At 38.5% G+C, this 26792-nt stretch overlaps 1 protein-coding gene across 2 annotated transcripts; it reads right to left on the bottom strand.

Moving 5' to 3' along the window:
• Nucleotides 1-907: 907 nt before the first annotated feature.
• On the bottom strand, nt 908-26792 carry LOC115918003. 2 transcript variants are annotated; one of them, XM_030985492.1, is made up of 5 exons: nt 26601-26792; nt 23651-23739; nt 21807-21887; nt 15285-20696; nt 908-14347 (listed from the first exon to the last, which is right to left on the bottom strand). In XM_030985492.1, exons 4-5 carry the CDS (start codon nt 20647-20649, stop codon nt 5526-5528), a joined length of 14187 nt encoding a protein of 4728 aa, XP_030841352.1. In that variant the 5' UTR covers nt 20650-20696; nt 21807-21887; nt 23651-23739; nt 26601-26792; the 3' UTR covers nt 908-5525. The 2 variants fall into 2 exon arrangements, with proteins under 2 accessions (XP_030841352.1, XP_030841357.1); XM_030985497.1 differs by lacking the exon at nt 21807-21887.

The raw sequence follows: 26792 nt of genomic DNA, 5'->3' as shown, positions 1-26792 counted from the left end.
TTGACTCGACATTATTTACTTCGATCTCATTATATTCCCCTTCTGTGCAATGCTACTACTTTTCTCTCGTTTGAATCCTCTCTTTTTTTCTTTTTTTTTCTCGCCCTTTTCCTGATACTTTTCTCCTTTCTTTCGACTATCTCCCGAGGAGTCCGTATACTTTTCCTATACTCCCATTTTTTCTTCTTTTCTACAAGTCGTTCTTTTTTTTTTCATCCAACGAAATTCTTCATTTTTCCTTTCACTCTTAATTTCCTTCTTCCATTTTCTTTTCTCCCCATTCTTCGGCCGAGAGAGTTACCGAGTTTAAATAAATAAATGAAATGAAGAAAAAAAATGAAATCCCTTTTTCTTTCATCGATCCCATTTTACTCTTCTTTCCTTTCTGATCTCCACCATCAATTTCCTTCTTCCCTAACCTTTTTCTTTCATCATATTTTAACCTTCTTTCCTTCCTGTTTCTTTAACTTTCCCCTCCCACTCCCATTTTTCTTATCACTCAAGTTCTTTCTTCCATTTTATTCTCTCCCCATTCTTTTTACTTTCATCCCATTTCACTCTTCTTTCAACTCTTTCCTCCTTCCACGCCTGCTTCTGTACCTTTCTTCTTCTATACTATCTTTTTTTCCTTTCACTTTCCCTTCTCTTTCCACCATTTCCACATCCCAGTTAGTTACGCTTTCCTCCTTCCATCAGTTAAATCTTTCCACTCAACACTGATGCAAGTTCTTTCTTTTCTCAATTGTCATATTTCCACTATTTTCCACTATTTTCTCCCAATTTTTTGCATTTTCACATTCATCCCTGATTGACTATCTAAATTTTCTTTTCACATGCATCTATTAATCTCATCAATGTTACACACCCAAATCAACATTTTACAAAACTACAAGCAAGTTAAGAAGTATTAGTTTCATGGAAATGTTTTTAGTATCCAAAATAAGCTGGAACAATTATTTATACAAGCTGTGATTAACGTTACACACTATATATACATGAGATTCCTGGTAAAACATCTGAATAACATATATTCACCATTGTCTGTTCAGTAGTTTTCTGGCATGATCGGTGAACTATGTACATATATTGGGTATCACGATCACCCAAACTCCATACAGTTCAAATAACAAAAAGCCTCAAATTCAAGACTAGAACAAAGCATATACAAATAATCTGTCATTAAAATTCATCACAGTCGCATGGTCTCTATGTCCAACTGTGTGATAATAAGAAACATAATTATATCTGCCCTTTCTGTTTCCACATATTACAGAATGTTATGCAATCCAACTACAAAATGCTTTTACTGCATAATACTTTTGAGATGAATGTGCTGATCCTATGACGAAAAATTCCATACACACTGCATGAAAATATATATTTACATATATAAACTTGTTGGATCATTGTGTGATTTACACATTATCAATAGTTGAAAACTTTTATTTTCCCTTTTGTTGCAATAAGGGCATGCATAACATTTATTTTCCCTTTTGTTGCAATAAGGGCATACATAACATAACATATCTTAAGTTTCACAGCTGCCAAAAGTTTTCTCATATTGATTTGTATTTACAGTTACCGGTATGTAAAGATTAGAAGTCCTATATGTTGTTAATCAGAATAGGAAAGGCAGATCTCATCATTCAAAACATAACCCAAGTCATTTACACAAGTTTAACATAAAAACAACAACAATGCAGTACCATTACACAAAAGTCTGTCACTAATTTACGCGTACGACAATAAAGAACATAATTATTTACACTCATAATAACATGTAAGTTTCACACATAACTCAAGAAACAAAGTGTAAATTAGGCAATAAACTATGAACATCATTTTTGAAACATATTTACAACAACCATGTTCATATTAGACATGAACTTCATACATGTACTGTAATTTTACAGTCGAAAGTGGCAATAATGCAATGAACAGAAGTCTCTTGTTCGATAACACAAAATATAATACAAAATTCTCCCTCTTCAGTCCAATAGGCATACATGTAAACTAAATGTACAAAGATAAAAGTAGTGAACACTTGTGCTAAAAAAAAACAAATTTGTGCATGTCATATTAAGAGTCTGTGAATATATATATTTATATATATATTTCCTTCTTTTTAACAACATATAAAGCATAAGTGGTACATGGTACACAAAACTTCTACACCTAGACATCACTATCCAATACATGCACATCTTGAAAATGTCATAAGCTACATAACTTTGTCTGCCAGGATAATCACTGCATTACATTTATCATTTATTTAAAATCAGGTTTCAACACATTGCGAAGGTCACTGCACTTGAGGAAAAAAGAATCTGTTTACATTGAAGTACATTATGTTTGTTGTAAACCTTATGGACATTTATAGCATAATTCCATTTTATGGTAATTGTTTTTGCAATCTTTAACATCAGATATGATTTAAACGCAGCAGTGTAAAGCTAAATTTGCTAAAGGCTTCTCCCAATTACACCATGATGTACTTTTTAATAATATCAATCATGATAAGAGAAACACACATCACATATAATTACAATTTGAGCATCATATCAGAATTATATTTTCTGATGAATAGAGTACTTTGTCTGCATACACAATCAAACAAATTCTGCTGACTGTCATTACGACGAAATAATTTAATACTGATTACAATTTTTTTTAAATTATAAAACACAAATTCAAAAAGGCACCAAGCCTGTGGGTTAGACATATATTAAGAATGCTGAATGGGTCCAAAGCTGCATTCCAATGCCTCGCAGTCGGTATGGCTTTTAATTAGCAGGTTATTCTACAAACATTGCTACCACTGCTGCAATGTATTTCAATTGCGCCATCTTCCGGTGAAAACCTACATAGAGCGATTTCCGAGTCCTGTACCCAAGTATCATCATGTGTGTGTCATGGAGTTGATGATGCATTGTGGGACACGATTGTCAACACATTGGATCATTGTGAGCAGCAGATGGCAGTGTACGTAAATCTGAACTGGTATCATACAAAGTCTCCTCAAACAGCTTTAAACAGTCATTTTGGCAAGTGATTGTAACAACCTGATATACATCGTTCGAAAACGACCATTCCAGATGGAAAAGCTCAACATGTGTACACACTTACGTTATACCGTACAATAATAACACAATATGCTTCTATACAATGTCAAAATCTTACCAGAATTATAAGGGTCAAAGAATAAAATGCATTTCAATCGAGCCTCTCCTTTATCTCTGGAGTCTGGAGCACTCTCTGTAACTTGATAAATTGCTGAGAATACATCTTAATAATAACAGATAGCATACAAATTATCAGATGTACTTATAGTAATATACATGTATCAGTTTTTCTTGCATGAAGGAATGGAAATGTTCTTTTATCCATCCACTGTTGTAGGATAAAGATTATTTAATAACAATACAGCTTATGATTCTTAGTCACCCATACGATTTTACTTTCAAAATAAAACCCCTTCATCAATGTACAATATGATGGTAAATTAGCATGTAAACATAGAATTTGTTTACTAGCAGATAGCGCAAATAAGTGCTCAAACATTCGAGTTCACATTATGTCCAGTTATGTGGTTAAAGAAGATGTTTAGGTCTCTCCTATTACAGCACATATATTTTACTAGACCCAGGAATATTCATTAATCTACAAATTGTCTTGCAGAGTTGATGATTCTAAACACTTAATGATCCAAAATGTAATTTCTCTATTAGTTCGCGATATCGTCTTCGGCAATGCTACTTCAGACCATATTTTTCAGGTGAGAACAGCGATGATATCTAAAAATAATATCAGTTCCCACAATCACAGCTGTTACTTTTAAAAAATATATATACAAATCAGAGTATTCAATCAGAGGCAGCCTGTATCTCATATAAAAATCAACTATTTTCAATAAAACTACAGCACAGTGGCCTTCATATCATAATAATACAGTAATACAAAATGTGAATTTAAGGGCAGAAATTAAGAACTTATAAAATACATAAATACAATGTGATAATACTGATGTTTAAACTTTTAAAATCATTAATACAGTGACTACCACTGTTTTTTGTCAAATCTGTAAGAAACTTTACTTGGAAAAAACTAAAGTGGCATGAAATCTAGTAACTGTTTGCAAAACATGTAACTTAAATTCATCCATCTTTGGTACAATTTCAGTCATATGTGACACTTACGATGTGAACTATATTCACATTGGAAGACTATATTAAATATGCTTGACAGTTGACATCAACACAAGATGCCACAGTACCTAAGCGATTTGGTGTAACAATACATTACAATTTAAAATGAGCAATGTTTGCCTTTTGTACTTTGTATGCCAATAACCCAACACAAGATCATCACATTAAAATTATGATTCCTTAATTTAATGAAATTCATGAACAATGAGCTAAAATTTGTATGTAAACAATTATCCTAGAAAAAAAAAGATAGACATAGACATATATACACATTGTGCTATTACCTTTTCATATTAATGATTAGTAAATTTATATACCTTGTAAAAGCAAACCCCTTTGCACCAGGAAAATTACACTGTTATAGTACATGGACTACAAATAGTGGAATATACTGCAGTTAGAGCAACAAAATTGGCTTGTTAAATCGACTTTGTTATCATTATTTTTTAGAGTTCCAATGTACCATGTCATAATTACATCAAGAAGAATTCCAATAAAAAGAGAATACATTAGTCCTTAGTAACATAATACACAATTCTAAGGAAAAGATGTGTGAATAAAAATGTTGTATGAATTTAGGGGATGGGGGTGGGGGTGGTGCGTTTGCTTACAATGAAGTTCATTTTGTTTTTGTACCATGCAACTTCAATGTCCATACAAAAGCTGCCTATTCTCCCTACCGCATAAGGCTGGCGACAATCCAACGTATAAAATGGTACTCTAATTTTACTAGTAAATTTGCTGGGATTTTCTAGTCGCATGAACTTCTGGTTAGAAAGGGCCACAAAGTTTTGGACTCACATCTCACTGTCAATATGACTAAGAATGAGAAAATGTAGTTTTGCTTAAATCTCTAATGATGTAACAATATTTGAAAAGGCAGACCTTCTGATCTTCAAATAAGTGACCCTGCTATCTATTACGGGAAATTCTTAATAATTACCAACATTATTGGAAAAAGAAGCCACTTGTGTTGTAGCGTGCCAGGTTTCTCCAAGAGAATTTCTTTAAGCGCTAGCATTTGCCAATGCTGGTATGTTACTTTAATTACAAAATTACTTACTGCTTGTGTATTTTTCAAAATTTGTATTTAGCAAGCAAGATTAAGAATTTCAGATAATGAATTATTTGCATATCGTATAATAGTGGACTACGTGTGTTAGGATCACTGGAAGTTAGGGTGTCTCAAAAATAAATATAAAAATCGCTGAGGTATAGGACGATCACTGCATCATGGGAATGTATATACCTATATGCGGTTGTGAGAAATTAAGGACTGATAGCACAAGCTGTTGTAAGTTACATGTTCACGTGGTACTCTCACGATGTAGAGTCTGATGATACCTTAACTTGAGTTGCCCATGAGAGTATATCTACGTTTGATTCAGGGTTAGAATCGCTCTGATGTTCAGGATCTCCCTTCGTCTCATCATTTCCTACATTAGATTTCTCTTTGGGTTGATTCTTGACCTCAGATGCCCAGAGTAGTATATCTGCACTTGAGCTAGGGGGAGGTTGAGGACCATTACTTCCTAAAGCAGGCATCATTTCAGTTTCCTGTTCATCCTCTGTTTCACCATCTGCTACTTGGGATTTTACTTCCATGGTTGCTCCTCCTTCATCCTTCTGTGCAAGGCATGTGTTAGGAGACAAACAGTCATCACTTCTAACATTAGTTCTACCAGAGTGTTCATTCACCATGTTACTTGGGGAGTCTTTGCTTATATCTGTTGGACATTGATTGCAGTTCTCTTCGATGACGTCATCAGATGAAAGATTAACAAAACTAAAATCTTTGCATGCTGAGGTGACAATACCACATGTACCTGGAGTGTCCACAGAAGGACTTAGAAAATGTGCAGTAACATCAGCTACAACTTTGGGATCTTTCCCGGAGTCCAACATTGACTGTTCATTCATCTGAGAGTCATTTGAAGAAGCAGTTTGAGTCCCTGAGCATTCATCAATCTGGAGTTCTCTGTCTGAATTAGCTCCAAGCAAGTCATCATCTAAATCAGAGGATGCATCATCTTCATTCCCTTTTCCCAAGATGTCATCATCATCATCAGGGACACTGGGGGCAGCAGAGAGAACGTTTGTCTTCATTGATTTCTCACCTTCGCTGATGACAGCATTGCTTTCAAGACTAATACCCTTGTTTGAACTTGCATTTGGGCTATCAGCTTGAGGAGACAAAGGATTATTGCTTGTGGCCTGTCCATCAACAAGTGTTGAGCTTTCTTCTTTCTTTACTTCCTCATTTGAAGGTAACTCTCCGTCCTCTCTTGAGTGATGAGATGCATCGTCGTGGAGATCAGATCTAGATGGAATGTTTTCCACAGCACTCTTAAGGAGGTCGACTGCTAATTCGATCTGGTCAACATCTTTGCTTCTCCTTGTGCCTGTGTTTTCCTCAACAAAACTGTTTTGTATTGCAGTCCCATTCAGGTTTGACTCATGAACTGTGAAGTCTGTTATTGAGAGATCTTGATCCTGACCATCCTTGACAGATGTTGCTTCTGCAGTCTCCAAGGGATTCTTTTCAGGGGAAGAATTAGATGCGACCCTGTCAGAGTTTTCACTATCTATTGAGTTTTTGACACTGCTTTCCACCTTGGCCCTTGTATCATCATCTCCAATTTGTGTTTGGCTTGTGTTAGTAGTGGAACTACTACTGGGACTTGTCTCACTTTTCCTCTCTTTGTCACTGACAGTTCTAACATTTTCATTCTTCTTAGATTCCTCATCAGCCATTATTTTACAGACTCTGTCACAAATGCTATAATCCACAAGCACAACTATGGTCTTCTTATGCTGGAGTGCTTTGACTGTGGCTTTAGGACTTGTGGGAGGTGGATTTGTCGAATCTGTCCGTTGGTCAGTTGTCGGCTGCACTGACTTGTCCTTCTTACCACCTAGAAGACTGATGTAATTCTCTGATACTCCTTTTGATTTACTTCTTGTTTTAACTTTAGACTGTCTAATACCTATTGGTTTTTCACCATCCATATGCATTACATCTGCCATTTTCTGAGGCTTCTGTGTTTGCATTTTCACACTCTTAGGCTCCTGGACTTGTTTTTTCCCTCCAACACCAGCTGATATTTTGATATTACTTTTGTCTTCAAGAGTCGTAGATGTGACAGTGTTCTTGGAAGTCCCAAGGCCTGTTACTTTGTGTTCTCTGTTGCTTTTATTCGGAAATGACAACTGCTGTGCTACCTCGTAATTCTTCTTTGGAGTACACACAAGCTCCCATTCTTCTTCTTTTGCATGTTCCTGTATGTTTCTGATCAGGAAGTACAAGTTTTTCATCTCCTTGATTTTGTCTGGATGGCTCGTCTCAAATCCTTGTGGATCTGCATGGAATTGGGATTGTTCCTCCAAAGGAAGAATGATTCCCATTACACATTTCATTACAGCACAGCGATGGTACACAGGTACGAACGTCTCACTCTTAACCTTCTTCTTGTTGCTCTCTTCATCTGATGACTTGCAATCCTGGACTTCTTTGGCAATTATCCACTGGATGCATGACCACGCATTTTCTCTCTCACTTGAAGGAGTCTTTATTACTTTGAAGAAGGTTCTCTGCATTAGATTCATTTGAGCTTGCAATGATGGAGGAAGTTGGGTCATATCTGATTGCTGAAGCGCGACAAGCTCTTCAGGTGTGAAGAGATATCTTAGGAGAACTCTGACCATTGGAACTACACCAACTGCTCTTTGGACGCATACCAGCTCCTGTATCACAGCTTGAAAAAAAGGTGTGGCGGATGAGGTCGAGGTTGCTTGCTCCTTTGCCTTTGCCTCCAATGCAGACACAGCCCTTTGAACATATGCATTAGTTAAACTGTCCACTTTGTATCTCAGTTTCTCTGTGACAAGTTCTTGTAGTTCCACCGTCAAGTTGTAGATCAAAGTCATCACAAGTTTCCTCTCCATGCTTTCTTGGGAAGGGAAGGATTTCTGAAAAGCATCTATCACTGCATCTACTTTGCTTCCTCTTAATTTCTTCAACTTTGCACTGTCCATTTCGACTCTTTCATCAGCTCTGAATGCCTCCATCAGGAGAGATCTCATTTTCTTCACCTTTCCTTCCAAGTCAGACATTGGTGGGTATGGTTTGGGTTTGTTGAGAACCTTCACTGTTGTCTCATTCTCAACCAAGCTTTCGTCCATAACCTGGGTTAACTGTTGTCCCAAGATCATTAGAGTATGCATTAGTCGTTCCTCTAGCAGATCATTAGCAGCTGCTTGTTCATTTCCTGGTACATTGTATAGGAGGAAGAATGCACTCTTCAACATCTCAATGCTTTCATCAAGTGACAATGCTGCACTCTGGCCATCAAGCAGTTTTGCTCCAAAAATGTGCATTATCAGTTCATCTACTATTTCATCTTCTTCAAGCTTGTATGCTGTCAAATGCTTGTACAGTTGTACCAGACCTGGTCTTAGGATGTACCAATCCAGGGAGTCTACTGTGATGTCATCAACTTGTTTCATTTTGTCTTCCCTGCTACTTGTCCCACTGCATTGTCCGACATCATTTTCAGAGATTCTTGATGTCGTTGAGTCTATTACGTGTGTAGTTTGGCCTGCTGACTTGGATGTTGTCTCACATGATGTATTTTTTCCACTGATTGGTTCAGAAGGTGCTTTCTCCTTCTTGGGGAAGACTCTTTCCGTAGGTTCAGGAGCCATGTCCTCGTCTGATGATTCTCCGCCTTCTGGATAATCATCCATTCCTCCTGTCCAGTCGTCCTCTTTGTCACTGATAAATGAGCCGGAACTATCTCCATCATCTCCACTTTTGAAAGTGTAACCTGATATCTTGTTCAGGTAGTTGATTGTTCTCATTGCTTGGATCCAAGCGTTCTCTTTTTCAGTAGGCACTACTTCATGGATTTTGAAGAAAAGCGCTTGAAGTAGTTTCATTTGAGAAGGTGTCATTTCATCCGCATCTCCCATAAGATCTTCTGGGTTGAAAAGCTGCTGAACCAAGCTTCGAATCACAGTGACTGCATTGTCCTTACTCTCCGTGACATGACCTCTGGCATCGTCTGTTATCTGTTCCTCTAGGGCACTAGGACTGGTATGGATCAATGTTTCTACTTTCTCGTCTTCATGTAGAATTTGCTGCCTCAACTTCCTGTTCTTCTTGTCAATCGTGTTGCTGCACATTTGCCACAGCTTCTCCTCTTTGTGTTCAGGGACTGATGCAACTGTAAAGACAACATGCTTCAGAACATCCATCCTTATTGGATCAAGCTGCAGCCATCCAGGAGTGCCAGAACAACTACCAAAGGCAAGTTCTTCGGTGCTAAAGAAGCTCTTTCTCATGTGATCTGAGATGAACAAGCACTTGCCAACCTCACCAGATGGAAGCCATGGAAATTCTTCTTGAATGAATGCGTCACAATCAAGATCTGCTGATCTTTGAGATTCTGTCTTGGACTCGGTATTCTTATACAAAGTTGCATGAGCAGCTTCTTCAACAGCTGTCTTCTTTGATTTCCTAGTCCATACATTGCAAAGTGAGCTTCTGTTTTCCTTACACACATCTTCAATGATTTGCTTGATTAGTGTCCAGCATTGGTCCTTTTCTTCTTCACCATACACCTGGGAGAAGACAGCTTCAATTTCTATCCTTTTCTTCTCATGCAGTTCCATATTCTTTGCTACATTGTCAATCTCGGTTTCAGTCAAGATTCGTTGAATCAACAATCTCACAACAACTTCCTTGCTCCACTTGTAGCATTTCATTAAGCGAATGGATGTTTCTTTTACATCTCCTATCGATCTTAGCTGTCTCAGCTTGCTCTCAGCTTCTTGCTGAGCATACATGTATTTTGATGGATTAGTCTTGTCTTGCAGCTGTGTAGACTCATCTCCAGACTTGGTGCTCTCACTTTCTTCCAGTTCATCATTACTTCTTATAGGCTTCTCATACAGTTTCCCACTTTCTACAAGGTAAGAGATGGTCTTCATTGCCTCTATCCAGCTCTCCCCTAGCTTGTCTATCGATATTGAGCATATGCTCCAGTATACTGCTCTAATCAATTTCATCTTACTAGGAGCTCGGTACAGGAATTGGTCATAATCTTCATCTTTGCGTATGAAATGGTTCAACAACTTCTTAAGAACTTCTGAATGGTCCTCGGCACAAAGCAACAGATCTCTGCGGAGCCCACCTTTGATAAGAGTCGTACACGAAATCATCTGAAATCCAGTTTCAGAATCTTGTTTCTGTGCTTGAATTCTGGACTTTGAGCTGATAAGAACAGTTGCACATTCAAGCTCCTTCTCAACTTTTCTGTCTTCTGTCACAAAGTGTGAACCTTTGTACTTGAGTGCTTGGTCAATATCATTATGAATTCTATCCCATGTTCTCTGATGTGCTGATGGGGCAATACCTGCAATTGCAAAGGTAGTACATTTAAGAACAGCAAGCCTCTTTGGATCAAGGGTACACAGTCCTCGAGTTCCAGCAGTATTACCCGTCAACAGTTCTTCCCGAGAAAACATTTTCTCCATCAACTTACAGGCTACGTAGACACATCTCTCAAATTTGTACTGTGGGAGATTCTTAAGTTCGTCATCAAGAATTTCCCTGCACATCTTGGACCTTTCTGCTGCTGAAAATGTTGATTTCTCAATACTTGTACTGGCAGGTTCTGTCCGACACAGTTCCTGATTGGTTTCTTCAGCACTAAATGTGTACTCACATTGTTTGGCACACTTCTCTACCATTACTTGTATCTTCTGTGGTGTCTGTCTGCCCCAATAATCAGAGGCCGTTGCTTCATTCAGATCTTGGATGTGATTGATTAAACAGCAGGATGCAGCAGAGTCAGCAGGATCATAGAACTGGGAGTATCCAGTTTCAAACACTTTCATCTTGAATGAATCTAATGATCTCAAGTTCTTTGCACATCCAAGAAGTTCATCCTCGGTGAAGATGTATGCAGCAAGAAATCTTACAAGAATGTCTGGATTCCATGAATAACACTGGAGCAAGCTCATAAACTGAGGACGTAAAGTTAACTGTGATTCATGATGTGTGCCACTTCCACTAGCATTCGGTCGAGACAATGCACCCTTCTCTGTGATACCCTTTCTCTGTAATTCACTAGCTTGGCCAATGACATCACCACTTCTAATCTTATTGGCATGCTTCTGTTTCTTAGGTTTTGCCCTATCCAGCAGGAGAGGCCTTTGCTGGGTGGCTTTCACTCTATGGCTGGGACGAAGCTCAGATATTGCATGTGGCAGCGTTCTACCATTCTTTTCCAGATTTTGACATGCTATGGTGAAGTAAGCCCAGAAGTTCCACCATAATATATCAGCTGCTTCGTCACTTTCTGGGGGGAAGATTGAAAAGTACACTTTTCGAATGATGGCGATTTTCATCCTGTCAAACACCCTCTGCTTCCGTCTCCTCCTTTCATGGAATCTTCTGATCTCGGGTACAGTGTATACGTTCTGTGTTATGAACTCTACTGCTTCACCCTTAGCAATATTTCTCTCTCTGCAGGCTTCTTTCAGAGTTTGTGTCCAATTACCTTCTTCCTGTGTCATTACAGTTGCTCCAAGATTTGACTCGGTCACTGGTCTTCCATAAACCAGTGCCACTGTCTCTCCCTCTTCTGTTATCAAAGTATATGGTTGTCCACGTTCGTCTCCACAGCTCACAGGTCCACTAGATACTTTGTCACTTGCATTTATTACAACTGGAACAGAAGTTCCAGATTTAGTGAAGAATGGCACATCGTCTTCAATGATGGAGTTGGCATTGCTTGCACGAGTGACGTTCATATTCAACTGAGAAGCATGTAGATGATCTGTGTTAGCTCTCCCTTTTTTTGGCCGTCCAACCTGCCGTTGTGAACCACCCGTTTTCTTAATATGCCTTTTCCTATATTCCTGCACATCGTCTTCAATGATGGAGTTGGCATTGCTTGCACAAGTGACGTTCATATTCAACTGAGAAGCATGTAGATGATCTGTGTTAGCTCTCCCTTTTTTTGGCCGTCCAACCTGCCGTTGTGAATCACGTGTTCTCTTAATATGCCTTTTCCTATATTCCTGTTGCAGCTTTTCCTTGCGGATTTGAAGTTTCTTTAGCCTTTTGTATTTTTCAGTCAGAACAACTTTACCAAGTAAAGTGTTCCTAACCATTTGCCTGATCTTATCAACAACACGTGCAAGGTGGGCCCAGCATTGGCACCACAACTGGAAAGGATCCACGGTACAATTATCATAAAGCTCAAAATACACCTGTCGCAAAATCGCCATTTTCAATGGGCAGAAAACAGTCTGCTTGGCTCTTTTCCGATGATGGATGTTGATGATATCATCTTTTGAGTACAGTTCCTTCACAACTAGCTGTACTACTTGTTCCCTGGTAAGCTGTTGTATATGGCAAGTATGTTTCAATTTCTTTTTCCAATTCTCTTCCTTTGATGTCATGACATGGGATCCTATTTTGCCAAGTGACATAGGGGTACCTAGAGGTAGTGGCACCTCTTCCCCGCTCTCGGTTTCTGCTACTCTTGAAGTAGTTGGCAATCGATCAGTGCGTGTCTTCTGCCAAGCCCGTCTCTTCTGCAAATTCCAGCTCTTTGGACTCTCAGACATCTTTTGACCCTCAGACATCACTGCACCAGTATGAATGAAAAGAGGAATATCCTCATCTCCCTCATCACCTTTTTCTTTTTCTTCTGAAGATGAAGAGTAGGACGAGTTGGACATTCCTCCACTCTGTGAGCTATCGTCATCAGAATCATCCGTTTTATTCTGATCTCTTGTGTCCATCTTACTGACAAATGTCCGAGGAACAGATATCAGTGAAACGAACCTTCTGTTGTTTAGCATCATACTTTGAACACTTCTTGCTAAGGATGACCAACAGTGAGCCCACTCGCTTTCTTCTGCTTCCGGGTTGCAAAGTGGAAATAAGCTGAAGTAGGACGATCTGATTTTTGTCAGCTTGAGAATCTTGAAAGGTAGCTTTCTGAGGGCAAGGCACACAGGAACAGATGAAATGTCCTCCTGATTGATGAGATTCATGACAAGCTGATTCACAGCCACTTCTCTGGCCTGAGAATCAGAGCTCCCTTGGATGTTGTCTCTAATGTGGTTAATTTCTGCAACTTCATCTGCATTGAGCACCATTGCACCAAGTTCCTCCTTACGGCACGGACATCCCAGGAATGAGTATGCATTGTCCCTGACATTTTCCTCTTTGATTCTGACATTGTTCACAATGCCGCTTGATGATACTTCTGAGGAGCTGCCCAACAGAGATGCCATATGATTTGTACATCTTTTCCAAATTCCACACTGCACTTCATGAGTGTCATGTGAAAATACAATGAAAATGCACTGTCTTAGAACAGCAAGATACATTGCTACACTTCTAGAGTCAGCTGACTGGTTTTGAACATTGCCTTCTTCTGTGATGATTTTGGTGAGTATATGCTGCAGGATGGATTCTCTCTTGCCTCTATCAGCGATTTCTTTCACAACATCGAGATGGACTGCAATCACTTTACTCATAACATATGCACCCAGATTTTCTGGGAGCATTGTTTCAAAACCGGGGCTTTTCTCAATACCTTGTGCTGATCTTATGCTGTCCTGTTTGCATGCCCTGCTTGTACTTGGGTACCCTTGCTTCATATTCTCCTTCAACTCACTCTTCAACTTTCTATGGGATTTGATCCTCACCTCAGTTGGTAGCATTAGACATCTGAGAGTTGCAGATTCTGCTTCGATTCTTTCAAGAATCTTCTTCATGAGTACGCGAGCCATGAGCCACTCCTTCACGCTTTCCACTTTGGCAATTGGAGCGGTCAATGTGCAAGATTCACCGTAGCAAATGGCAAAGAATGCTTGTCTTAAGAACGCTAACTTAACACCAACTCCTGAAAGTTCTGGCATTTCTGTCTTTTTGGCAATGAGCAGGAGTTCATCAGGAGAAAGGATTGTCTCAAGAAGTTGTTCCACTTGTTGCTTCTTAGACAACGCTTGGTTTCCTGGGTTGCGTATGTCTTCCAACATTCCGTACTCTGAAGCAGTCATCACGTAGCAACCCAACTGACTCTCCATCAAGTAGTTCCAGCTGACTGAAGCTTCTTCTAAAGACATAAGAAAATAAATGAATGAAAAAACGAGTATTTCCAACTTGCTCTCCTTTAAATGAAAATGCATATTCATTGTAAGATTTATTGAAGTTTCAAAGTTTTAACTTCAACCCTAAAGTATTAAAGTTACTCTTTAATTAAAGCAGAAACAAAAATTAGAAAAAGAAAAAAAATAGGTTTGAAGGAAATTAGAAAAATGAAATGAAGAATTACACCAAGATGATGGACAGTTCTCATCAAGAAGAAAGCCTGTTTTACAAGACAAAGATTTTGATGGCACAATTAAAATGTTCTCAGGGAAACACATTTTCTAATCGATGCACTGTTTAAGTTGTTGCATGTACAGTGCTTCATCGAATACATTTCTTCTACAAAATCAAAATCAAGTAACTATTTTGAGAAACTTCACATTTATGACAAATACTGTTTATGAATTTCATAAAAATTTTCCATTTTTTTGAAGGAAAACAAATAATAAAAAAACCTACATGCACATGAATAACAAGTTACTATTTAATACTAAAGCTTGGGTAAGACATGATGAATCAAGTTTCTGGTACATTTTAAATTATGAAATTTATCATTTAAAAATCCATTTATAGCAAAAGAATGACATACAACTCTCCCATTGGTATAAGGTTTGTTAATTCGTTTTTAATTAAAACATTAACAAAAAAAATTGTCTCCATGCTCCTAGTGGAGTTATCACCCCCTTCAGAGGTAGGAGCATAAAATGTTGCACACAACATGGTCACATGCACAAAATATAAGTTCAAGGTGGTATCAAACAGGCTTCTTGATATTATTCAAATCTACAAAATTCTATCTGAATATATCTTTTTACATTATTAAAAAAAATGAACAAAAAGTAACAAATCACAAAATTATTTAACTTCAGATACTTTATCAATCAACTACATGTATAACTTACCCGCAAGTTTTCTTTGCTCAGCAAGTTCCTTCTGCTTCTTGCAGAGAATGGTCCTGACTCTTTCCTGCTCTTTACTCATCCAAATTTTGACTAGTTGAGGGTCTGTGTAACTCCCTTCTTTGGTCATCTGTATCCTCAGAAGGTTGGCTGTAGAGTCAAGTACATGTTTCATGACCCTTATCCTCTCTCCTTCACTCATTGGAGTTGATACATTTTCTCCAATTGTAATAGCGTAGGCATGCTGTAGGACGAACAGCCTAGACTTACAGAATGGTGCATAGCCCTCTTTACCAGTGGCACTGCAGAAAGCACGTTCGTAGTCAGAGAAGAGGACCTGAGATAACCTATTTAATTTCTCACTCTTTGCCAATCCAACATCACTAAAGGAGTTGACTGCTTCTTGTACTCTCCTAGGCTCATCAGCACCGATATTGTGGATGGTCAAAGCAGCTACATCAGTGAGGATTCTCTTGATCTGAGCTTCAATGCAAATCCGATAACCATACACTGCTGCAAACAGCACGCTAAACGCATGCAGCTCCTCGGGTGTCAGATCACGTACAGCTGGATTGTACAATGGACCAAAGCGATTAGAAGTTACAAACTTAAGTACTTCCAAGACCACATAGAGTCTATGTGCAGATACTTTTTGCAGTCTTTCCACAAGCATTTCCCCCTCATTCATTATCCGTGACCTCTTGCTTTGGTCTCCTGTAACATCCTCACATGGCCGTTTCATACCCTCTTTGTTGATGTTGGCTCGTTCAAGAATCACAGGGGACTCACACGAATCAAACTGAGTCACATGGTTATGTACTTCAGAAGTGGCAGCAGTATTAACTTCTCTTGGAACAGGGGACTCACACAAATCCAACTGAGTCACACGATTATGGACTACAGCAGTACGAACTTCTCTTGGAACAGGGGACTCACACGAATCCAACTGAGTCACATGATTATGGACTACAGCAGTATGAACTTCTCTTGGAACAGGGGACTCACTAGAACCCAACTGAGTCACATGGTTATGTACTTGAGGAGTGGCAGCAATACTAACTTCTCTTGGAACAGAGGACTCACAAGAATCCAACTGAGTCACATAATTATGGACTTCAGCATTGGCAACAGTACTAACTTCTCTAAAAACCTGTGATGCAACGTGTGGATGGAGAGATTGAGGTGAATTAACTACTGGATTAAGTGAAGATGAACTTGTGGTTAAGAGGTGTGGATTCACAAGCACCCATGCTGGCATGGTAGTTGGCACTGCTATTTTGACTGATGTAAATTCAACTCTCATGGAATGCTGTTGGTTTTTCGGAGTTGTGTCCAGAGAGGATGCAGAAGGAGATGAACCTGATGGATTCACCGACGTCTTGTGGTGCTGGGGAGCCCGTCCTGAATTCACTGTAGTTGTTGCCTTCTTATCATTACTAGGTGAGCATTCTCTAAATTGGCAGGAGCTGGTGGCAGGATGTGGGTCATTTGGTTTATTCTTGGATGGACAAAGGATTGTTGAATGAGCTGTTTGTTGATATTGCAAAAATGCACTTTGAACAGATGGCCGTGGATTCGAGATAGTTGCAGGAGGATTGGGTTTTGTAGCAGATGTTTGTTGAATGCATTGTTTTCCTTCCTTGGCTTGGCAATTCTGCAATAAAGTGAAGGATGGTCTTAAAACCTGATCTCTTTGAGAAGGGGGTAATTGATTATACTGAAGGTGAAGAATTCCTGGACAATGTGGATTTGCTACTGGCTGCTTTTGATTTACAATGATTGGTGCTGCCTGAAACCTCACGGGTGGTTGGGCTGGTGGCATATTCATATAACTGTATGTAAATGGCTGTGGTGCAGAAGAACATCCAGTTGGTGCAGCTGGAACAGTGCTTGTGCTTGTCTGTAGAGGAATTGACTGCATTGGTGCCATTGGAACAGCATTTTCTTGGGTTGGAGGAAGAATCAATCTTACTGCTGGATTTAAAGACCCAAATCTTGTTGATTCAGTTGGTACAGTACTTAAACTGGTTAGTGGGGGCATTGATGCAACTGGCACAGTGCTTACACTCGTCTGCACAGGAAATGACTGCACTGGTGCCCTTGAAACAGCATTTTGACGGTTCAGAAAAAACTGTGTTGATGCAATTGGTGTAGTGTTTATGGTGGTCAGTTTGGGCATTGGTCGTACTGAATTGATTGGAACAGTGCTGACATTAGTTGATGGAGGAACCAATCGTGTCGAGGCATTTGGAACAGAGCTTCTACTGGTAGGTGGAAGAAACAATCGTGTTGATGCACATGGAACACTGCTTGCACTGGTAGGTGCCTTGGCTGATGTGGTTGATGCAAGTGATACAGAGGAATAGTCATGTTCAGGATCAGTCACTATCTTGATAAGCTTAGAATGACCATCAACTTTCTCAACACTGGTGAATCTTTGTATATGAAGTCTACCTTGACCCTGTGTGGTAGATGGTACTCGGTCACAAGTGTTTTGAACTACATCTTTTCCTCCACTCAAACTACTCTGAGCTCCTGAGGACTTGCCAGATTCTTCATCATATCGGGGCCTTTTATTCGTGGTACTTCTTCGACCTTCAGGTGATGGTCTCTTGGGTTTCTTGGAAGGACTTTCTACCCAATTTACAGCTCCAGAACTGAATCTCATACAATTTGAAATATGATCTATAATTGCAGTGCCTCCTTTTAAATCCATGCGAAGGACTGGATCATAATTCTTGTTCGTGTTATCAATATTGGTATTCGCATTCTCTGCATTGCATTCCTCTTCTGTAGGCTCATCTAAGTAAGAGTCAACTATCTGGGAAGCTGCCAATTGTCTTATTGAGCGTTGCTCTTGAACTACTATTGCTGAATAATCTCCACCATCTTCAACTGGTGTACTTTCTAGCACAATACCTTCCTTGCGAGTTACTGAACTTTGATGGCTATCATCATCTGTCATTTTGTCCTCTGCAGACGTGTCACTCACCATTGTAGCTCCTACAATTCCTTCCATTTCTTCTTCAGAACTTGCTGCTCCAGAGCTGCTGTCTGATAGTTCATCTAAAGCATATGAATCATCAAGTGCTGTTTCAGTTTCTCTCTGTTCAGCTGCCTTAGAATCAGTGCCGGACTCTATCCACTCATCTATAATGAGTGGTGCATCAGATTCTGTCTGTGAATCTATCACTGCTGCATCAGATTCTGTCTGAGAATCTACCATAGCTGCATCAGATCCGTTCTGTGTATCTGGTATGAGTGATGCATTATATTGTGTCTGCTCATCTGAACCAGGGGCACTTTCTGTTTCCATTTGCTCATTTGAAATGGGTGCTGTAATAGATTCTGTTTCTTCATCTGCAATGGGGGTTGTATTTGATTGCATTGGCGTATCTTTAATGAGTGCTGCAACCGATTGTGCTTGATCATCTACAAAGAGTTCACTTCCAGATATTGAATGCTCATCGGCAATGGGTGATGCACTGCGTTCACATAGCTCATCTACATCAGGTGCTGTAAGAGATTCTGTTTCTTCATCTGCAGCGGGGGTTGTATTTGGTTGCATTGGCTTATCTTTAATGAGTGCTGTAACCGATTGTGCTGGCTCATCTACAAATAGTTCACTTCCAGATATTGAATGCTCATCGGCTACAGGTGATACACTGCGTTCACATAGCTCATCTACATCAGGTGCTGTAAGAGATTCTGTTTTGTCAATGGCATCTGGAGTTGTACAAGATTCCATCTCATCGGAAACAGGTGCTACATGTATATTCAAGTCTGTCCTAGTATCAGCATTAGATTCTGTTTCTTCATCTGCAATGGGGGTTGTATTTGATTGCATTGGCGTATCTATAATGAGTGCTGTAACCGATTGTGCTGGCTCATCTATACAGAGTTCACTTTCAGATATTGAATGCTCATCGGCTATTGGTGGTGGTGCACTGCGTTCACATAGCTCATCTACATCAGGTGCTGTAAGTGATTCTGTTTTGCCAATTGCATCTGGAGTTGTACAAGATTCCATATCATTGGAAACAGGTGCTATATTCAAGTCTGTCCTATCTGCATTAGATGCTGTTTTCTCATCTGCAATTGGAATTTTATCTGATTCTGTTTGCTCAAGGGTAATCGTGGCAATTGGAGCGTTGTCAGATCCCATTTTCTCATTTGTATTATGAGTTTGGTATGATTCTGTAGATTCAACTAAACTCTGGGTCACATCAGCTCCTATTTGCTCATCTGTATCTGATTTTGTCTGCTTGCTCTCATTAAGAGATGAATCTGAAACATGTGCTGTGTCATATTCTCTACGCTCATCTCCAAGGGGTGTTGTATAAGAATCTGTTGGTTCATTTACAATGGAAGAATCATTAGATTCTGTCTCAACAGCTGGTTCGTATGTTTCCATCTGCTCATTGGCAATAGGTGCAATAACAGATTCTTGTTCCTCAACTGCAATTGTGGATATATCAGATATAAGCTGATCATCTATATTAGTTGCGATTGCATGTTTTGTTGGCTCATCTACAAAGAGTGCACAGCTTGATTTCATCTGCTCATCTGCAATAACTTGTTCATCAGTTTCCATCTGCTCTTCTACAACAGGCAATGTACTACAAGATTCTGTCTTATTATCTGCAGGTAGTGATTTCAAATATTCTATGTGGTCATCTGTAATAAGTGGTGTATCAGATTTGGCCTGTTCATCAGCAATGGGCACCTTATCATAGGCCATCTCGTCATCTGCATCAGGTTCTGTATCCTCATTTACAATGAGTAGTTTATCAGATCCTATGTGCTCATCTCTGATGAGAATTGAATCAGACTTGTTCTGGTCATTTACAATGTATGGTAATTCTGATTCTGTTTGGTTATCGACGATGCATGCTGTATCTGACTCTGATTGTTTATCTGCAACGAATGGTTCATTCATTTCCATCTCTTCATCTGCAACTTGTGCTTTATCATGGGCCATCTGGTCATCTGCAATGTGAGCTGCAATGTGAGCTGCATCAGAGTCTGCTTTCCCATCAGCAATGAGTGGTTGATTAGACTCATTCTGTTCATCCATGATTGATTCTTCAGATTCCATTTGCTCATCTGCAGTGGGTCCTGTAGTAGATCCTGTTTGTTGATCTGTCAGTATCACATCAGGTTTTATGGGTTCATTTGCGACAGGTTCTGTTTCTGATTCCGTCTGCAAAGTTGCCCTGAGAGCAGAAACAGATTCGCTTTGCGAAACGGTGCTATCATTTCTCAATTCTTTTTGCTCAACATCCGTGTTCACTGAAAGAGGTGCTTGACTTCCAAGACGAAGTTCAGGCACCTGCTGCATACCTCCAGAAGATTCTGAGTCATCCATGTTGGCAGCAAAGCCCTCACATCCACACAGGTAATGCAGCAATCAGTCTGCATAGTAAAATATATCGAAAATACAAAATCATTTTCAATTCTAGATACAGGAAAATTGAGAGCAAGCATACATTTAAATTATCTCAGATATTGTTATTGTATACAGTGGCATTTAACATGTGTGTAATCTTGAAACTAAAAGATACTTTTGACTCAAAAGAATGTAAATCCAAGCAAATCTGATTAAAAAACTATGAGAATTACAAATTCTTGACTTGATTGGATTAGTTTCATTCAAAATCAAAGTTAGATTGCTCCTTAAAAGGAAATCGACTTTGACAACAAACTACTCTAAAAGGAAAGCAGAAAATCAGAGAAGTAGAATGATTAGACAAAAAAATTAGAAAATTATGAATTTTTAAAAGTAATCACGGTAGGTATGGACTTGGCTAAATCAGTAATGTCTCTGTGATGTGGTGGCGGACAACTTTCCCATTTTTTCCAACACACAAAATGTATAACTAAGGAGGGTCTTTCCTCCTTATAAGACGTAAAATAATATCCATATTGTATTTTAAGGAGTGCCCCAAGGGAGAAGGCACTTAAAAGAAAAACAGAAATTAAGGATATAGTTGCACAATGTCAATTTGAGATTCGCATAGACTTAGTGATCTCGTAATTCAAACATTCATAACTCTCTCATTATTGGTCTGACTTATATATCAAACTTTGGCCATTCAGTTTATCCTAATTTTCTTTCTTCGACCAAATACACTTGTAGCAAGTGTTGGATTGCCTGTAATTTATTTTTTATATGATTCTATTTGACGCATTTAATTACATGTGTATGTCATTCTTGATAAACAACTCAAAGATGTAAACATCTCAGAAGTTGTAAAAACAAATCAGTTTGGTAGGTGGGCAAGTCTAAGTACAGTGTATATCCCATATTTTGCAAGAATTATTGAATTGTATTATGGATTTGTCAACATAAATTGACATAAAAAGTGTTATTATATTTGAAGTTTTGTCCTATTCAAACTCCAGTAAGGCTGTCAGCTTGAGAAAGCCATCAGATATACTGAAATCTTAGATGTGGTTGGTAACATACGGGAGAAAATAGCTTAGACTTGCCAAGCATAGCAGAATTTGCTACCATGCACTCACTTTACATTGTGACTTCAGTGAAGTTCAGTCAGTTTCTTGGGTCAGGGGGGAAGCAGGACATGATTATCAGGAAGAAACGCTCTGGAATAAAATGTTTGAAAAGAACATATTTAAAGTGACTCGGTAACATTGCATCAGATTCTGAAACAAAATCCTGGATTAGCTCATGCTGCAATCATAATTATAAACCTTTAGGTCAGTCAGGAATCCTACTTTTACAAGCAGATCGCATGTCTGATTATCAAGATGTTTATGATTGGAAATTGAAATTTTATTTTTTGTTTTCTTAACGTTTTTTAAACCACTACAGTTTATTGGGGAAAATGAGTACCGGTACATGGTAAAACTCAAAGATTTTTTTTTCATTTTTGAGGCACTTCATGATCATTTTGAAGCACAATTTTTTTAGGGCTTCAATATTACCATACATCTCAGATTTAACATTGTTAAAATCAGCAGGGGTGATAGTGAGCACTAAAAAAAAAATAGGTTTTTTGTTTTCCCCTCAACCACGCCCCCCTTGAGTAAAAAAAAAAAAAGGCGATTCGCGGGGAAAAAACGGCTTCTAACAACATTCCCCCCTTTCGAGTAAGAAAATTGGGAGAAAAAAATAGGGCAAAATAGGGAAGAATAGAGAAAATAAGGGGGGAATCAGGAAAATCAGGATAAAAAAGGGAAGAAAAAAAAATCTGGTAAAAAAAAAAAAAAAAAAAAAAAAAAAAAAAAAAAAAAAAAAATCTTTTTTTTTTTTTTTTAAATCGGGAAGAAAAAAAAAATCGGGAAAAAATCGGGAATAATCAAAAAAATCGGGAAACCGATTTAAATCGGGTTTTTATCAGGCCTGAATCAGTATGAATATTGGCATGAAAATCAAGCAATGCCAATGCACAACATGCTGCAACAGATTTAACGCTGGTCTAAAGTAATATCAAATTTTTAGAAATTAAATTGAAATTTAATGTAAATTTGTTCAGCTATTGCAACCATAAGGTTGAATTTAAAGATCTGGTATGGGATTGAATTTTAAGAGAAACCTAGGTTGATCTGATTCTTTATCACTGTCGTTGTTTGTACAAGCAAATATATGTACAGTATGAAGTATTTACAAACTTGCTGGAAATCACATTCAGTTAAAATCTAATTCATCATTACACCTAGAGATTACATGTCAATTGTATTATTCTATAAATTGAAAATATGCGGTTTCCATGTCCTGTGTAACCTGTGCAATGCAATGTATGTTTTTAATTTAATTCAATTCTCAATTTTATTAGTAATTATTTGGTATTTGCATTCAATTCATAATTTTTTGTACGTCTATGAAACTAAAAAAAACTTGCAACTGCTGCTTTACCTAATTTCAGGAAGCTATACACACATATACCCATGTATTATTGATGCACTCTGTCAAAACACATTAGATTTCTGGTTCTGTGACATTATTTATATAATCGCAATATTTTTATTAATTAATCTACTATCTTGCAAGATTTTTGTGTTTAGTTCCAATTATTATATTTCTCATCATTGGTTGAAATTATGTTGTTATTGTCAATTTCAATATTTATCCAAACATGTCTTTTCTTCCTCTTCTTCTATTTCAGGCTTTATCTCATCTATCCTTCATCATTAACCTGTATATTTTCATTTCCTTGTTGATCTTTTTTGTGCAATCTTATTCCTACTTCTTCAATTATTGTGCATGCGCATATTATATAAGGAAGTTGTGAGCCAAATAATGACAAGTCATTTAACCAAGTTTGACCATGTTCTTAACTATTAATAGAATAATATAATTTTAACATTTCACTTGAGGTATTACCAGATAACCAGCATGCACATACCTGCAAATCATTGCATGACATCAGTACCTGGGTAATGTTGGATGAGATCTCTCATGAAGACTGTGAAGCGGCCTTACTCAATGTCTTACCTACATAAGAAAAAAATACATAGACTTTCTGTCAATCCTTAATACTTTCTTCAACACTTGCTTTTTAGTTTTTTTGAGGAATGATGTATTTATACAGGGGTGATCTGAAATAAAGGGGGGGGGGGAGGGCATCACAGATTATTTGAGCTTAAAGGGAACTCATGATCGAATGAGCAAATTCTGGAGAAATGCCTCATAATAACAAATCTTCCTTAGACACACTGAAAATATGTCTACTATAACTTAGTATAAGATAACGGTGCATCTGTATGCATAAAAGAAACTCACCAATACATATTTAATGATATTTTACATTCTACAATAAGAATTCATGGAAAAATCTTACATTTCAACTCTATTGGGGAGTTTTTTTTACCTAAACATCATGAGTGCAACAAAAATTTAAGTTTCGCTTGGTTTTTGTTTTTATGAACTCAGAGTCAGACTTGATCTAGGCAAAAAGCGTCAGTTTACGAAGACGCACAAATAGTCCTGTATTTACCAAACTCTCTGTGCTATGGTCGGAGCTCCATGGAGTTACCTATCATAATACTCCAGGGAGATCCGCTGCCAACGGCATCGGAGCTGAGCTCCATGAGCCTGTATAGGATTAGCCTTTTGACAAGGCCTCGTGACTCTGGCTATTTTCTACCCAAATCAGCGGCTGAGATGAATCTAGAGACCCAGGGTGAACACGTGATCGAGTGGCGTTAGCGGCGAGGGCCTTTTGGATTCTGGCTCCTACTGCTCCGCATGATTTATTCATAACTTTGGATTTATTGACCAATCAGAACGGCCACCTCCCAGTTAGCTTCGTTCATGATTCGTTCATTATCAAAACATATAAGAAAAGGTAAATGACGTAAATAAGTTTTGCTAATGAGATGAACATATAAATGATAAATGTAAATGATAAATACAAAATATCACATTCAAATCTATTCTACATGCAAAATTACAATAAAATAGGAAGAATTTTATGACTTAAGCTAACAATCTTAAGTGAGATAATTGGACTTTCCCTGTATATAAAATGAACCAGTCCAACTCGTTTTTTGTGAGCCTGTACGTCATTCTTAGAAGGTCCATGTTCGTACTACGTAGGCTTTACTTTGTGTGTGTGTGACGGATACTATCTGCTGACATCATGCGAGGATATGTTCGGTAATTGGACGCTACCATTTCGGTAGAGAATTCCAGTCGGAAACAAGGGTTAACATAAGAAATCCAAATCAGATTACTAAAGGCTACTTGGCTGGGCCACTCGCTCTGCCGTTCACTTGGGTTTTCGCGATTAGTCTCTTTTTAGTCGCTCGGCGTCTATCAGACATGAGGCCTTGTCTAAAGGCTAGCATAGGATAGGAAAACGATCGATTCAAACAGCGGGTTGGGTCACATTTTTTCTTCTAAATGTAAAGAAGTAGTAATTCTAATTTTGACTAATTTGTTTTTTGACTCATTTGTTTTTTGACTCCTCTGATTGGCATCCATTCAATCACTTGAAATTATAATTTGAAGAAGTCTTTGAGTTTGAGTTTGATGGGAGAATGGGTGATTCCTTGTCCTAACCCAATTCATCCCATGTAAAATCAACATGAAGAGAGCATAGATCTACGCATGCTAGCCAAAATTGTAATTGCTACTCCTTTACATTTCGAAAAAATGTGACCCAATCCGCTGTTTGAATCTAAGTAGAAGGGTCTATGCATGCAGGTCAGGCTCCGGCTCTGGAGCTCGGACGCCTTCGGCGAGAGCTCCCTGGAGGCTGGAGTTGATTACCCTATCACCGAGTATCAGAATTCAGAGACACTACCTAACGCAACGAAGGGCAAATCAGCTAGAGTCTAGGCCTAGATCTGGATCTATATAACTTATAGCTTGGACCTCTACATCTCTAGATCTAGGTCTAGGTCTACATCCAAGTAGACCTAGCTTAAACTAGATCATCCCAAGTAAGAAAATTTCCCAAAACACTCAACACGCTCAAGACTCAACTAGTCTCTAGACTACTCTCAGCTCACTCTGTTTCTACATTATAATTAGATCTAGGCCTAATCTAGACCGAATCTAGACCGAATTTTCCGTCTCTTTCGTTCGTTTATAGCCTCTTATTGGGGTAGGGTCGGCCGGCTCTCTCTTTAGAGACGGAAACCGTCTAGCTATACACATTCCCTTGATAACGCCACGGCCATTTCAGGTCGTAGCGTTTTGCCCCCAAAATCCCCCGAAATATCATTTTACCTTGTGCATGTTATATTGTAAATTAGGCCTAGGCTATAATAAATCAGTTCCACTTACCAACTTGACTGAAATAATCAGTTTAATAGTCCCTTTTTAGGAATTTATGGGTCAAAATCGAAATCCATGTTGAAAAAGATTTTCAAAATGGATTTCGAATTTGACCCATAATTTCCTTAAAAGGGACCATTAAACGGATTATTTCAGTCAAGTTGGTAAGTGGAACTGATTTATTATAGCCTAGGCCTAATTTACAATATAACATGCACAAGGTAAAATGATATTTCGGGGGATTTTGGGGGCAAAACGCTACGACCTGAAATGGCCGTGGCGTTATCAAGGGAATGTGTATAGACGGTTTCCGTCTCTAAAAAGAGAGAGCCGGCCGACCCTACCCCCAATAAGAGGCTATAACGAACGAAAGAGACGGAAAATTCGGTCTAGGCCTAGATCTAATCATGATAATTAATATTCAACTCCACAAGGGCCAGGCCCGGACGTCGGAGCTCACTGGTCCTGGAGTTAGATCTAACTTTAGCTCTCTCTCTCTCTCTCTAGTCTATCTACTCTCGACTCTAGTCTCAAGATAACTAAGAACAGTAAGTAATTGGATCAACACCCACCAAACTTTGTCGCCGTCCATTTGATCCAAAAGTTCATTTCCCTCAGCTCAACCTGTCACAGATCAACCTCAACAGTTTTCTGTATTTCAATCAATCCGATGGCAATGCAATTGCATGCATAAAGTCGAAAGCGGCAAGAATACACTCTAGTACGGCCGTACACAAGCTTACGGCCTTTACGTACTGTACTGT

This window comes from Strongylocentrotus purpuratus, unplaced genomic scaffold (assembly GCF_000002235.5).
Source record: "Strongylocentrotus purpuratus isolate Spur 01 unplaced genomic scaffold, Spur_5.0 spur5_contig_836, whole genome shotgun sequence".
In the NCBI taxonomy this organism is placed as follows: domain Eukaryota; kingdom Metazoa; phylum Echinodermata; class Echinoidea; order Camarodonta; family Strongylocentrotidae; genus Strongylocentrotus; species Strongylocentrotus purpuratus.
The sequence above is the reverse complement of the archived record's forward strand: the minus strand, read 5'-3'. Positions and strand labels throughout refer to the sequence as shown.

Excerpts from the sequence above, each read along its gene's own strand:
- LOC115918003 (XM_030985492.1), bottom strand. The coding sequence starts at position 20,649 with ATGGATGACTCAGAATCTTCTGGAGGTATGCAGCAGGTGCCTGAACTT. Across the intron at positions 14,348-15,284 it reads TGAGCAAAGAAAACTTGCGG|AAGAAGCTTCAGTCAGCTGG; the intron begins GTAAGTTATACA and ends TTATGTCTTTAG.